We start from the raw sequence: 16,990 nt of genomic DNA on the forward strand, positions 1-16,990 counted from the left end.
ACATGTATTATATTTATTACAATATTTTCACATCATCAAAATTTAATCAATCATTGAAATATAATGAAACATCTTACTCCCAAGACTTTGTAAAGATTCAATCTTATATTCAATTCCTTTTGTTAGGAAAGAGGCCATCTCCCCATCAAATTTGCAGAAGAGAAAATATTTGGACCTAAATATAATAAGTTAAAAAGAAAGCATCATAGCTAAACCCGGGTGTTCTTATTGGTCAACTGTTCCTAGTCTCATTTATTTATCAACCAACTATGGTATATAAACCGCAAAGTAAATCTGTAGTCAAATGCAAACTCACCTCTGATATTCCCATGTATCATCTCGTAGAATGTTCTATGGTAGCAAGAACCGAGGACAAGCATTCATACTTGCTGATCTATTAGTGTACAAAAAGCATTACCTTTGCTAGCTCTAAGGCTTTCGGGCGTCCAAAAAACTTCTCGACAATTCCTAGTGCAAACTCCATGGAAGTTCCAGGACCCCTGCTTGTAATGAGGTTGCCATCCACCACAACTCGGTTGTCAATGAAACTCTGATCTGATAGTTTGTTGCACATTGCAGGGAAAGCTGTGGCTTTTTTGCCCTGGACCATAGCAGAATACAAACTGTTAAACATCCAAGAATAACAAATGCAGAAAATTTCTCAGGACTTCAGTACGGTTCTAGGATATGTATATTTCAAGCAAACATAATTACAAGAGATGCATGCAAACTTAGCACATGTATGGTTTATGGTTACTAAAGTAACAAGATTCCAAGGGCGAAAGCAGAACCAATTTGAAAATTACTGATAAAGTGAAGTAGTGGAAGTTTTGAAGTTTCAAAGCCAAAAGCAAATGATTAAAAAAGTTTGCAATGAACTTACAGCCTAATTATAGGTTAGCATGTACGAGAAATAAGAATTATTTAATCAAGACTCTGGAGATGCAGAATATGGATTTTTAAATGTGATGATCATTAATTTAACCAAGCCTCAAGGGCACGATAATCATTTATTCGCTCCATGCAAATTTATAATCAAGACATGATTTTTTCCTTTTTTTTCTTAATAAAGACATGAATATGTTAATATGATCAAAATTAGACCTTCAGTAAGCCATGGGGCTCCAAGACCAAAGCTGGAGATGCGCAAATAGCTCCATAGGGTTTGTTTGATTCCGCCTGCTTCTTTAGCATGTTCACCAGCTTATCAGAGTTGGCAAATGCTTGGGCACCACCAAGTCCTCCCTGAAAATATGCAAGACCATGTTTAAAAAGTACTTGGTGAAGGAAGAAAATAGGAATGACTCAGGAGCCAAGAAACATGACAGAATCCCAACTTACTGGCAAGACTATGAGGTCATATGAAAGTTTAGCAGCTTCATCAAGAAGCATATCTGCCACTAATTTTACTTTCCTAGAAGCCAGAATTTCAAGATTGTCACCAACGGAGGCCACCACAACATTTGCCTTTGCTCGACGCAGGATATCAATTATCATAACTGCCTCCATTTCTTCTGAGCCATCAGCAATTGGTACAAGGATCTGAAAAATTAATTAAACATACTTTTATTACAAAAAAAAATTCTCAAAAAAAAAAAGGAAAATAATAGACAAATTTGAATGTCAGAACACTTAGAAGTTGGAAATGACTAGCCGAATGAAATAGCAACTAATTGCACACAATCATAGTGCACAAGGAAATAGAGAACGTGTGGAAATTAAGACAACTAGTTTGTGCTGCAATCAACTCGAAGCTATCTAGTAATCACATAGAGAATAACTAGCATTTCGATCCACTTAAGGCAGGAGAAAACAGAAATAAGGAAAAGTATGAGACAAGATCAAGTTTGCAGCTATTTACCTATCAAGTTTGGGCAGCCTATTTCCAGTTTTTTTATTTAGAGATTAAAAACAAAATTCAGGACCCAGAACGTGAATATGGTTTGAAATCACCGTGTTTATCAGTGGTCCACATGCAAAAACAAGTGTCATTATTTCTCCTTGCAGTTAAGGTACGATTGAAACTACAATATTGTTACATCTCAGCTGAGTTACAAGATTATGTTTTCAATACCAACTGGTGCAAATACATACAGAAACCAGAAATATCAAAAACAACTAGAAAGTGCAAAACTGGGTGATAGCTGCCTAGGTTCATTTTCTATTGAATTTCATTATAAGGGATAAGTGCAGAGAGCAGATTAGTATTTTCTCGTGGCCTTGTATGTTAATTGAACCTAATTACCAGACTATCTTATTCTTGTGAATTTATCAGTTGCTTTAATTGGTTTTTTACCTACTCAAAGTTGTAGCCAATTTCTTTGTCTTAGTCTAAACTACTGCTAGGATCTGCGATAGTACATAAATTTAATAAAATATAGACAACTAACCAACATTGAAACCTCACCTGGGGAATATTATTGCATTTCCATTCCATAGGATTTAGCTCAATGACTTTGTACTCATCCCCATGGTTAGGACGCAGCAGCTGAAGATAATCAGTTTCATATTAGCAAACACTGGTATCATTTACCAAGCCTCCGGTTAGCCAGATGGCTTTTCCATTTCTCCAAAAGAATGCATAAAGAACTACTGTAGTGGAAGTCCACATACCAATGGCCCAGAAACTTCATCAGCTTTCTCTTTGTCATACAGTTGCTCAACCAGTGCTACAGAAAACTCCATGGTCGTGCCTGGTCCACGACTTGTCACAACTTTGCCATCCTGCTGAACTATTGATTCAACAGCTGTTGCACAAGATGACAGTTGCTCCATAAATGAAGGATAACAAGTAGCCTGTCAAGAACAATCATGATGATTATCACGTCAATGAAGCAAAACCATAAACAATATAAAAAACCTGTCACCAATAGCAACATATAGCATGATCTATGAAATAATTTAGCTTAACACCTAGTACGTACTTTCAGTCCCTTCAACAGACCCCATGAACCAAGCGCAACTGCAGGTGAAGCACACACGGCAGCATAAAGACGTCCGTCTGCAGCTTGCTTCTTCACAACACTTTCAAGAACTGCACAATCTTTAAAGTTGGTAGCACCAGGCATGCCTCCCTAAATATACATAGATCAATGAGAAACATGAAATTATGAATTAAAAACACGAGAAGACCAAATATGTTATTCTAAACAGAGTAACAGACACAAATGAGGTTCAAATTTTTTTTCTTTTGTTTGAAAAAGAAATTGTTCTGGAAACATCGTCAATTTAATTTCAAACAAATTATTTATTTCTATTTTTTTTAAAAGTCGTAATTTTCAACCAAATATTACTTGAAAATTTCACACATTTGCCTTTCACCTCGACATCAAAGCCAGAAAAAATAAAGTGAAAGAAATGAACTTACAGGGAGTGCGATGAGATCGAAACCGGTGTCCTTACAATCACCGACGAGAGCATCAGCAACAATCTTAACACCGTGGCAAGCATCAACGCGAAGCTCTTTCTCGACGGAAGCCACCATGACTTCAGCTCCCGATCTCCTTAAGACATCGATCGTAATCACAGCTTCCATTGGTTCCGTCCCATTCGCAACCGGCACCAAAACCTAAACAAGCAAAAATCAAAATCAATTTTAAAACCACAAAATCACACTATTAAAAATATACAGATTTTGGTACTTACTTGTTTAGCCATCGTGGTTGAAGCAGAGGCGGAGAAGGAGAAGCGAAGGGATTTCCGAGTGGAGAAACGGGAATGGTGTAGTTTGGGAGTAAAAGGAAGAGAGTGCAGACTTAAGTGGTGTAATTGTAATAATGCCATTCCTTTTGGGGGCTTTTTCGGGTTTTTAAGATATCTTCTAGAGGTATCGGCTCGCGCCCTCTGTGCTGGAAGGAGCTTGGTTTCAGTAGTGCTTGGATATGGCGGCAATGGATGAGATCGTTGAGATGAACGGCTTCGAATCCGCCACGTCATCTTAATTTCTAATTATTTGGATAATAAAAAAAAAGTAAACAATTGAATTTGAAATTTTACCTTGTTTTTAAGTTGTTTTTTTTTTTAGTTTTTCTGGTACATTTTCAAAAAATAAGAATAAGGTCAAGAGAAATTAATAAAAACTTTAGATTAGCACATAGCCTAATGTCTAGTTTTCTTTCTAAGTCGTGAATTATTTGTGGTGTCTTAATAGAGAGATATAAATGAAGAAAGAGACAAATATCATAAAAAATTTTAAATAAAATAATGGTACGGCTAAATATAATGTTGTCTCATTTTGGATTATTTTTAGAAATTTACAAATTTGAGAATCATTTAAATAAATTGTATAAGTAAGGTTCTAGCATGTAATTTGCTTGTTGATATGTAGCTTTTAGTAAAGAGTAATTGAGCACCATTAGGTCATTGTACAATCACAGCTCCACCTATCATGATGTTGCAAGGTCCAGAGTCGATATGTAGGCAAAAAGTCCAGTGAGGGTCCAACATCCATGATTTAGGGATCTAAGAAATTTTGGTTGGGTGACAAGAGTAGGGCTGTGCATTATTCGGTTAAAACCGAATTTTTTCGGTTAACCGACCGAGTTCGGTTAATCGGTCGGTTAACTGAAAAAATTCGGTAATCGGTCGGTTAACCGAAAAAATTCGGTCGGGGTCGGTTAAGGTTTTTTGATTTGTTCGGTTAACGGTTAAATCGGTTCGAAACGGGTCGGTTAACCGAACAAATTCGGGTAAACCGAATTTACAGTTTAAGGGAGTTGGGCCGAATAGGACAGCCCAAATGTAAGTATTCAACAGCCATAGGCCCTAGCCCAAGAAGGGTAGAACTTGGCCTGCTGTGTGCTGTCCATTAGACCATTACCGTTTGGTCCATTTCTCAGCAGCAGAGTGAGCAAACACCCCTAACAACACCCCTATTCACAACACACCTCCAGCTCTCCTCCCTAATTTCACAAATTTCACAAATTTCACTTTCACACTCACACTGTCACAAACACAGTCCCAACAACACCCATAGCCCTAAATCTCAGTCTCAGTCTTAACTCTTAACACCCAACACCCAACAAACACTCAATAGTAGAATCGGGAGTCGCCGAGTCACCAAGTCGCCGAAGTCGCCGAGTACCAGGTTTGCTTTCTTCTAACTTCTTACCTCTTCACTTCATCTTAACCAATGCTATCCATGGTTGCTGACTTGCTGTCTTCTTTTGTACATATGAAATTTTAATATATATATTAGATTTTACAAGCAACTATGTAAAAAAAAAAAACCCTAAACAGTAAAAATGGTAAACGTACATGAAAATTGAAATCATGGGGAGTGAGGCAGTGAGCAATGAAATGAAATATATAGAATTGCTTTTTCAGTTTTTCTGTGGTGGATTGAATAATGAATAGAGTCATGACCATTTCTTCTTGGGCCTTTTTTCATCATTATAATATCAGGGCCATAGGAAATTTTTTACTAATATTATAATTTTCATCATTACCCATTTCCAACATTCAATTTAGCTTGTTCTTTTCATGGCGAATTGTGCTGTTTGCATTTCGATTGAACTAATAAAAAGCTTTTCTATTGCTATTCGAGTTTTTAATGAAATTCTTTTAATAGTTGTTGACTAGATACAGTTAAATAGACATTATCTATTGTCTAATTCTGATCTTAATATTATTTCGTAATTAATAATTATTATTTTTTGTTATAAAAAATATCTAATTAAAAAACCACCAATTTGGAATTTAAATAATTCAAAGTCTTTGCGTCATTTCTATTTGATTTAGTGACAACATCTATGACTATGCTATTCATTTTTAGAAATTGAAAAACAGAAGGCCAAAAAGCATTAGAATTGTTTGATCTACAATATAGCATTTTTTTAATATTTTACCAATTAATATCTTAAATAATTTTAAACTTAATGGTATATATTTATATATGGAAGGATAATTATATATAAAGAATTTGATTAAATTAGTGTAAAAAATATTTTTTTTGAGAATATTTCTATTTTTTATGTTTTATATAAAATATAAATGTATGGTAGAAATTAAACTCAAAATACCATAACATACCATTCACTCATCAATTTTCTCATTTCGATTAAAGACATGTTTAATTAAAATATAAATTGAATGTTGAAAATACCAAACTTGGTCTAATACCTAATTTCATTGGTAGCAGTAGGCAGTAACAATCAATGAACATCACCGACAAGCAAAATATGGAAATTTCAGCACCATGATCTTAACTTGGTACATGCGAACAACATATATGATATATCTAGAAACCATAACATAAATTTAATAATTTTAGTGTTTTGATATCTTAACTAAACTTGTATATGTTTGATACTTTAATTATTCATCTAAACCTTAATTTTGTAATGGGTTAAACTAAACTTGTATATGCTGCTCTTGATCTTGCAGAATGTCAACCGAACCAACATCTATTGAGGGTAGTGTTACACCTCCTACTTCGATAGATTCTGAAAATTCGGGAGTTGGAGCTTCAATCCAAACAAAGGGGACTACTGGGAAAAGAAAAGCCCCTCCTCAAAGGTCAGAAGTTTGGTCTCACTTCACTAAGTTTATTAATAGTGAGGGTGCAAGTAAGGCTAAATGTAATTATTGTGAAAAGGAATTTTGTTGTGATATGAAAAAAAATGGTACGGGGTCATTGAAATATCATATTGGTTCATGTAAGAAAAATCCTAGTAATGTTGTTGACACTAGTCAAGGACAACTAGTTTTACCTAGAAAGGGAGTTGAAGGGGGGGAAGGGAATATTTCAACTTGGAGATTTGATCAAGAAGCATGTAGGAAAGGATTAGCACAAATGATTTTGATTGATGAATTACCTTTCAAGTTTGTTGAAAGTGAAGGTTTTAAGAAATTTATGTTTGTGGCATGTCCTAGGTTTCATATTCCTTCACGAACTACTATGACTAGGGATGTTTATCAATTGTATCTAGATGAAAGGGTCAAGATAAAACAACTTCTGAGAAGTTCTTGTTCTAGAGTTTGCTTAACTACTGATACATGGACATCTTTGCAAAGAGTTAATTATTTGTGTCTCACTGCTCACTTTATTGATAACGATTGGAAATTGAATAAAAAGATTTTAAACTTTTGTCCAATTTCTAGTCATAAGGGTGAGTCCATTGGGATGGTGATTGAGAAATGCTTGTTGAATTGGGGGATTGATAAGTTGTTTACTGTTACTGTTGATAATGCAAGTTCAAATGATGTTGCTATTGGTTATTTGAGAAAGAAATTTAACCCTCGAGGGGGTTTAGTTCAAAATGGTAAATATCTTAATATGAGATGCATGGCACACATTGTGAATTTGATTGTTGTTGAAGGCTTAAAGGAAATGAATAAATCTGTTGAACGTGTTAGGGGGGCTGTTAGATATGTGAGACAATCTCCAGCTAGATTACAAAAGTTTAAGGAGTGTGTTGTGGTGGAAAAGATAGAGTGCAAGAAGATGTTGTGTCTTGATGTTTGTACTAGGTGGAACTCGACCTACTTAATGTTAGACACTGCTCAGAACTTTGAGAGAGCTTTTGAGATATTTGAGGAGCAAGATACAAATTTTAGGGCTGAACTTGAAAGGGGAGAGGGTTGGCCTAGTGTGGATGATTGGGATAATGTTAGAAACTTGAGGGATTTCTTGGAACACTTTTATGAAGTCACTTTGCGTATATCTGGCACTTCATATGTCACGTCCAATAATTTTTTTGATGAGCTTTCCGAAATTGATATTCTTTTACGTGATGCTCAGTTAAATAGTAATATTGATTTCAATGTTATGGCCATCAAGATGAAAGAGAAGTATGATAAGTATTGGGGTGATATTGATAAGATGAATTTGCTTATGTTTGTTGCTTGTGTTTTAGATCCTAGACAAAAACTAAAGTATCTTGAATTTGCACTTAGTGAAATGTCTAGTTCTGAAAAAGCTTGTGAAATGATGCAAAAGTTGAAGGAATCTTTGTATGAATTGTTTGATGAGTATAAGCCTCCACTCCATAGTACTTGTAGCCAATCGAGTGTGTCAACACATGTTTCTATTGGTGAACCACAACAAAAAATGAAAAGGCGAATGCAAGCTTTGTATAAAAAGCGTGAGTTGGAAATTTGTGGTGAGGATAAAACATCTGAGTTGGATAAGTATCTAGCTGAGGCTAATGAAGAATTTGTTGAAGATTTTGATATTTTATTGTGGTGGAAAGTGAACAGCCCTAGATTTCCCACTCTTTCAAAAATTACCAGAGATGTGTTAGCTATACCGGTTTCTACGGTTGCTTCAGAGTCTGCATTTAGTACCGGAGGACGTGTGCTTGATCAATATAGGAGTTCTTTAACTCCTAAAATTGTACAAGCTCTTGTGTGTACTCAAGATTGGATTCGAAGATCATCATCACAAGAAGACATAAAAAAGATTGAAGAACAAATCCAAGAGCTTGACAAGATTGAAAATGGTATGTTTATTGTTTTATTTTAATAGTTTCAATTTTTTTACCATATCACTCTTACTTATTTAATTGATTCAATGTTTAGACATTTCTTGGAATGCATTAGAGCCTACCCTAGATTCATGAACTTTCGTGAGTTATAGGGTATGCTTACTACTATCTTATTCTTGTTGATTTATAATCTATTCGTTTGTTTATATTATTTGAGTTTTTTTTAAATGCGTATATTTCTATTATATGCTAAATTTTTGCTCATGGTTTTTTTTAGGTTTAATGCAAATGGAGATATTTTGGAGAGATGAAATGAATATATTTTGGAAAGATGAAATGGATATAAATGGAGAATGTTAAAAACATACATTTCAATTATGTTTTAATTCAAGACTTGTGTAATATTTTTAATTATGTAGTGATTCAAAGACTTATGTAATATTTTTAATTATGTAGTGATTCAAAGATTTATGTAATGTTTTTAATTATGTAGTGATTTAATTCGGGTAATTCGGGTAATTTTCGGGTAATTTTCGGGTAATTTGGGTAATTTTCGGGTAATTCGGGTAATTCGGGTAATTCGGGTAAGTCGGGTAATTCGGGTAAGTCGGGTAATTCGGGTAATTCGGGTAATTTTTAACCAAAAATGAATAACACATATTTTTCGGTTAATTCGGTTAACCGACCTTATTAACCGAAAAAAAATTCGGTTCGGTTAATTATTTTTAAAAAAATTCGGTTCGGTTAACGGTTAAAAAATTTGAGAGGTCGGTTAATTCGGTTACAAGAATTTCGGGTCGGTTAACCGACTGAACACCCCTAGACAAGAGGGGTGTCAAATTTAAAGGAGTTAAAGATGGAAAGATCTAGATGATTAAAAAATGAGCTCAATTTTAAATTTAAAGATGATTCAGAGTGTGAACGCACAAAAGAATAGAAGATTCTTGAGTACTAGGCCCTAATGTCAATGGATTAAAGCCTTTGAAGAAACCAAACAAAGGCAGAAGTGGTCTGAAGGGATACAGGATGGAATGAGAGGGGGATTCCAAGCCAAACAACGTGTACGAAGTGGCATATTAGAAGAAGATGCTTTGATGTTTCTTTGCAAGTCATACATAAGGGGCAAAGGTTATCAAACAAAGAAAGTGTCGCGAGAGGAAATCTTTAGTTGGAAGGCAATTACCGCAAATATTCCAGAAGAAAGCTATGATTTTGAAAGCCACAAGTCAATCCATGCTTTACAGGAAGATGATCCAGCAGATGAGTGATATCCTAATTGCCATGGCAACAAGCAAGCATTTTTAACAAAGAACAACCATTACGGTCATATTTTCAAACAAATTTGTCTCTACAACCTTGTATTGATAGAAATTTATTCGGCTTTGAAACTGTATTCTCCGACACCAGCTAAAAATTGAGTTATTAAATTTTTAAAGTTTTACCAAATTTTCTAAGTTTATAATGAAATATCTAAGGGTTTAGCAAAATTTCTAAAGCTTTACCCTAATTTCTAAGAATTTACCCATGCTTTGAAAGATTTCTTTAGTGTCGAAGACTCAATTAACTCAACATTTTGGCATACCAAAATTTCTAAGATTTTATTGAAGTTTATAAGGTTATACCAAAATATGTAAGGATTTACTAGAATTTTTAAGGTTATACTAAAATTTCTAAGGATTTATTAATATATCTAAGGGTTTTTACCAAAATTTCAAAAGATTTCCTTAGTGCCTTAGACTCGATTAACTCAACATCTTGGCATGCTAAAATTTCCAAGGATTTTCTAAAATTTCTAAAGATTTATCAAAATTTACGAGGATTTACAAAACTTTCTAACGTTATACCAAAATACCTAACGGTTTACCCAAATTTCTAAAGTTATATCAAAATATTTATAGATTTAACAAAATTTAAATATCTAATGATTTACCAAAACTTTTAAGATTACTTAGAAATTTTGATAAGTCCTTAGATTTTTTTGATTGGCCAAAATGTTGAGTTGATTTTAGATTTTTTTTATTGGCCAAAATGTTGAGTTGATCGAGTCTGGGACATTAAGAAAATATTTAGAAATAATGATAAACCTTTTAGGAATATTGTTAAGAAATATTAATAAACACTTAGAAATATTGGTATAACCTTAAAATTTTTGGTAACGCCTTAAAAATTTTAGTAAATCCTTATAATTTTTGAAATTTACCATTATGGCAGAACCTTATAAATTTTGATAAATCCATGGATATTGTGGTAAACCTTAGAAATTTTGGTAAAACCTTAAAAATCTTGGTAAATATTGATATGCCAAATTGTTGAGTTGGTTGAGTCCGAGAAACTAAGGAAATCTTTAGAAATTTTGGTAGAAACCCTTTGATATATTAGTATAACCTTATTTAGATATTTACGAAGTGAAAAAAAAAATCCAAGTTATATACCAATTAATTGTTAATAAATGATTTGTGTTGTTTAAGTCTTTGTTAGTATCCGATCTTAGATTTTTAATTTTTTTATTATATAATATTTAGAACTATTCATAGTTTCTCTCCAACACTTCAATAGGAGGATAATGTGCATCAATACACTCGAACTTATGTCCTCCTGCACTAGCAACAATACCAATGTCAACTAAGCTAAGACTCAACCAGCCCCTTCCTCCACTTTTTGATAAAGGTTTTACATTATCGTAAACCTTCAAACTATTTTGAAAAAAATCAATTAAGTTTATTTCAATCATTGTCAAGCCCGGCCCTTTTCAAATGGAAAAATTTTATTTAGATCTATTTATAATATATAAAATTTTAAATTAGAAATGGTAAAATTACACTTTAACCTTTCAAGATGATAAAATTTTGATTTAATTATTTAAAAATTATAAAAATAAAAATAATTTTTCGACCATCAAAAAAAATCTTTTGGCTTCACTCTTGATTCCAACCTTTTATATTCAATTGATCCTTTTGGTCTAAAAATTCAATTAAGTAAGCCTTTTGACTGTTAAATTGTAGCAGTTTCCTTGATGTGGTTGTTAATGATCGATGAATCAACTATTTCTTGTTGACATAGTATCTTACGTGTACAAATTGATTGATGTGTTATTATTTTATATATAATACCAACAAGAATTAAAAAATTATAAGAAAATTACAAAGAAAAATTTATTTACACCAATATAAATTTGAGTTCCAATTTGAAATCATAAGATGAGAGGAAATGAAATAGGAAAATATGTTAGTTTAAAATTATACATTTTTTAAATATTTCATTTTTTTTTCTTATCAATTTTTAACTCTACCAAATAAGGGGCGAAATAAAAATTATTATTTTTTCTTCTTTTAATTTTTTTCATCTTCCCTACCAAGCACACTTATGGAAATTCCTATACATTTAATTTTTCATCTTTCTATTTTTTTTACCCAACAAAGACTAAGGGCCCCTTTGGATGAGCTTTGCGTTTATTTGCAGTTAGTGTAAAAATAACGTTAATGATAAGATTAAATACTGTAGCGATACTCTGATGTAAGACAAAAAAAAAACCAAACTCAACCGTACTAAAAATAAATACCTATCCAAAAGAACCCTAAGTTATTAGGTTAATGGCAAATTATGATATTAAGAGTTCAAAGCTTGTTTATATAACCTATCCCCTCTTAAAATGTATTAGAAGATTTGATTATGCTAGAGAAAAAGTGTAATGACTAAAAGTGTTTTGTTGATGTTTCCAATAATGTATAAATAAAAAAAATTAATTTAATTTAATTATACATATTTAAAAATAAATTTATCTGTTTAAATTTTATTTATGTTAAATAATATATTTTTATTATATATTTAAGGGCTTAACTGGGTAAAAAAAGTTTTATCTTGAAGGTATTTAAGTTTTTTTCTTTATTTTGATAAATTTTAAAATTTAAATACACATAATCGAAAAAAATAATATTTGAAAGTCAGTTATCAAATTTTTCACTAACTACATTTCATTTCAAGCAAATTCATATTTAACGTTTATATAATTTTTTTTATATAAATTTGTGACTTACTCACAATTTAAGTGTATCATAATCTAGTAATTATTTATATGTACAATATACCATCTTATTAATAATTTATAAATTAAAATATTAAATTAATAATTATACAAAATAAAAAATTTATATAATAAGTTGCGTTCCAACCAAAGTTTGTATGTTATTTATCCGTTTATTATATATTGAGTCACCATCCGTCGTAATAAAAAAACCTTTCTTACAGGTTAAGCATCACTTATTAAATATAAGAAAATAAAAGCAGTTTACAATGCCTTTATGGTGACGGAGCTTATCACGTCCCTTTCTCTTTTCTCATGCTATTTTATCAAACTGACCTAAAAGAATTTAATATTTATAAAAAATAATTCAAGTTTAAAAGTAATCACTAAAATGAATTGAAATAAATAGTAGAATGAGATTTTGACCTTTTAATGGCAAGCATCACTTGGTATTTTAGTTCCATGATTGCTTGATGATTGTGTTAGACTTTAAAAAAATTAAATTTTTTGGTTTTGGCCTTTCAATAGCCAGTACCAGAGTATTTTTTAAAATCGTATTATATTGATATACAAAAATAGCAGCATTTAAAAAAAATTGGTTCTGACCTTCTAATAGCTGACACCGGACTACCAGTATTTAAAAAAATTGATTTTGGCATTCTAATGGCTGACACCAGGTACAGAAAAAAAATTTTAATTCTTTTAGGTGCTGGCCTTGTAATGGCTGGCACCAAGTACAAAAAAAATTAATTTTTTTTAAATGTTAGCCTTCTAATGGTCAGTACCAGACTACCAGTATTTAAAAAATTTTTTAGTTCTGGCCTTCTAATGGCCGGCACCAGGTACGAAAAAAATTCAAATTTTTTTTAGCTGTTGGCCTTCTAATGGCCTGCACCAAGTACCAATATTTACAAAAAAAATTTATTCTGGCCTTCTAATGGCCGGCACCTGGTACAAAAAAAATTCAAATTTTTTTAGGTGCTGACCTTCTACTTGCCGGCACCAAGTATGAAAAAAAAATCCATTAGAAGGCCAGCACCTAAAAAAAATTGAATTTTTTTCGTACCTAGTGCCGGCCTTTAGAAGGCCAGCGCCTAAAAAAAATTGAACTTTTTTTTCGTACCTGGTGTCGGCCATTAGAAGGCCAAAATCATTTTTTTAAAATACTGGTAGTCTGGTGTCAACCATTAGAAGGCCAGCACCTAAAAAAATTTAACTATTAATGTTTATATATTTTATTGATATAATAAATTTAACTATTAATGTTTATATATTTTTTTCAATTTGTATAAATTATGCAAATGTTGCGGGTTAAATTTGTTAAAATAAGATCAAATTGATAGAATGTCTAAACTTTTAAAGCTAAATGTGTTATTATAACAATTAAAATTATATAAAATTGATGGAAAACATCCACGTCATGATTAATTGTTCTTAACTGCTCACTTTTGAAATTGACAGGAATTAAATTGCTCTGATTTTTTTAGAGGGTCCAATTTGTTCAATATCAATATTGAGAGGGTATGCAAAAATTTATGTCTTTTTCTTATATTGATAAATCAATAAATACACATAATAGGAATATTAGGATTGACACAATGACTTATTTGACCTTTCAACTTTACAAAAAAAAGAAGAAGTCATTTTAGCTCTTCATTCAATGTTTCATCTCTTTTACCCCTTGAACTTACATTGTTTATCAAATCACTCAAAAATGGATGAAATGTTAACGTGTATTAACTCTGATGATGTGGCATACACATAGATGTCATGTTAACAATTAATTAACTTTTTAAATTTTTAAAAATTCAAAAAATTATAAAAATATTTTTAAAAATTTAAAATTATTAAAAAAAGTATAAAAACTATATAAAATATATGTTTTAAAATTTTTAATTTTAAAAATTAATTAATTGAAAACGGGTATACTCATGGACTACCATATATTTTAGAGTAATTTGACAAACAATATAAGTTCAAGGACAAAAAAAAAATAAATGAAATACTAAAATAAATTTTTTTAAATTATAAGACTAAATAAATCATTATACCATTAAAATTTGAATCTAAATCATAATCACTTTCATTAATTCAATTTTACTATTCCAACTAAAATAACGTTTATCTTTTATTTTGGTTTTAAAAAAATTATTAAACAATTAAAATATTTTTTAATTTTAATTTAATATAAAAATATAAAAATGTTTTTATTATTTATTAAGACAAATGCTCATGCTAAATCTGATTGGGTTTTGGGCATAAATTTTTAGGAATCTAAGTCGAGAAAAGATGCCAAATATTATAATTTTGGACACATTACAACTAATAAACTATGTATAAAATGTAAAAATAATTTAAACATCGATAAAATACGAAAGGGTTAGTATTTGGTACATTAGCATTATATTTTTCTTATTTTATAAGTAACTTTTAAAAATTATCACATGTTTTTTTTAATAGTTATTTTTCATAATATTTTACTATATCTTTATAATACACTTATCAATCTCCTACCTTTATACTACTTGTGAAGTTTAAAAATTTTAGTATACAAAATATTTTTCTCATATAAAAAATGTGTAAAATACTTTAAAAAGGAAAAAAAGAAATGTGTAAAATAAAAAACACATTGAATTATAAAAAAATGAATTGTATTAAATTGACAAAATATAAAACATATAACAATTTAATTTTTATTGTTTCAAACATATATATATATGAATTATTTTATAAGAAGTAAAAGAAATTGAAGTAACAACTATTAAAAATATTGAAGCAAACTAAAAACTCAAAATCATAAAAGTAAATCAAGAGAGGTGGTGTAACACCTTAAACCCGACCTAGAAGTTTAAGTTAAATCTGGATGAGTTACACAAACGCATTGAAAACTGATTTTAGTAAGTATTCAAAAAACATTCAAAACATTACTTGATTTGTAGCGGAAGTCTTTTCAGAGTTTTAACTTTAAAAACCAAAAATCTATTTTAGTCGACTTAAGTGATTTTGTAGTTTCGTGTTAGAATTTTTTCAATTACTGACGTGGTTAGCAAAAAGCAAGGCGAGTTCAGACATAGATTACAAACCTAAAAGATCAAATCATAGTTACATCAGTGCAAAAACAATCCAAGCTCCTATACACCGTCTGATCTTAAGTCAAATGTTTACCTGAACAGATAAATATAAGATAAAGAGGTGAGCTACAGAGCACTATATATAACCAAACGCAAATACAAATAAACAGATCACAACATATAACCGTAGTAACGCAGAGAACTTAACAGTGGCCATATAACCAACACAGAACAGATCTAAAGTATCATAGAGATTGCAACAATGGTAGTTCGACAAAATAGAACAGAGAAGAACAGAATAGCAAATGTATGTCTATGTCGTTACAGTATTTTTCAAAACCAATCAGAGTGCAGATTTATCAGAAAACATCCTACCCAACTCCTCTACGCAGCAAAATAGAGTTCCCTAGAGCTTGTCCAACCAAATCAAACCAACAGATAACTGTGGACAGTGCCACCTGAATTTGCAGTTAAAACTGCCAGATCAGATACATGTGGTCAAGCCACAATATTACAATCAAGCTACTAGAATAGGATTGTGGATAAACCACCATATAATGCAGATCATTAAATTTTCAGAAACTTCCTCCTTTCACATCATCCCAAATCCCATGCAATATGTCATGTCATCCATGTACAGAGTCAGAATAATAAGCATGTAGGTCATGCTATCGTATAATAACAGAATCAGTAGGCATGAGAGTCCATGCTTTGTAAAACAAATTTATCAAACCTCAATAGATCACATCAGATTGTTATGAAGTCACATGCATGGTTATAAATCAGAATCAATACCAATCAATTCAACATATTCGAATATCACATATTCTTAATCAACAGAGTAACATATGGGCGTACCATCAGACTTAACAGAATACGGATAGTACCAGGATAGTTCACATAGCTCAACGCATCCAAACAAGGTACATTATACATTAGCAATCATATTTACTTATCTTAAATTGAAACAGGCATACGTACAGATAGTAGATTATTCACTAATAGATTAACAATTCATAAGTTTTGAAGCTTAATACAGATCATACAGACCCTATAGAAGGCCTACCTTCGATCCAAACGATGTTCACGACCCTAGGGAAAATTTTAGAATTTTGACTTACACGCCCGTATGGATCCACACGACCTTGGTGTCTGACCTGTGTGGCTTACACGGCCTAGCACATAACTGTGTGACCTTCTTAGTGACTTACACGGTCTTGCACATGGTCGTGTGGTCCCAAATAGTGAGTTACACAGCCTGTACACACATCCGTATCCTTAGTGTAATGCCTCAAAATTTCTATTTTAATTTCTGTGAAATCTTGACACAAGTTTGTATCTGCTTTAGTGATTAAGTGTTCTGGGTGTGTGTAAGAGGTCCCAAGATCAAGCCTTAACTTTAGTAAATTTTAGTATTTTTCTGACTTAAGCCTTATCCTTGTTCAATGGGCTTATATTTAATTACTTGTAAT

At 31.4% G+C, this 16,990-nt stretch overlaps 1 protein-coding gene across 1 annotated transcript; it reads right to left on the reverse strand.

Annotated features, from left to right (window-relative positions):
• Nucleotides 1-206: 206 nt before the first annotated feature.
• LOC107948788 (protein DJ-1 homolog B) lies at nt 207-4,117 on the reverse strand. Its single transcript, XM_016883435.2, has 8 exons — nt 3,646-4,117; nt 3,368-3,568; nt 2,925-3,074; nt 2,614-2,796; nt 2,408-2,488; nt 1,342-1,542; nt 1,105-1,245; nt 207-601 (listed from the first exon to the last, which is right to left on the reverse strand). The coding sequence occupies exons 1-8, from the start codon at nt 3,934-3,936 to the stop codon at nt 398-400; spliced, it is 1,452 nt and encodes a 483-aa protein (XP_016738924.1). The 5' UTR covers nt 3,937-4,117; the 3' UTR covers nt 207-397.
• Between the last annotated feature and the right edge of the window lie 12,873 nt (nt 4,118-16,990).

The sequence above is a fragment of the Gossypium hirsutum genome, chromosome A04, assembly GCF_007990345.1.
Source record: "Gossypium hirsutum isolate 1008001.06 chromosome A04, Gossypium_hirsutum_v2.1, whole genome shotgun sequence".
NCBI lineage: Eukaryota > Viridiplantae > Streptophyta > Magnoliopsida > Malvales > Malvaceae > Gossypium > Gossypium hirsutum.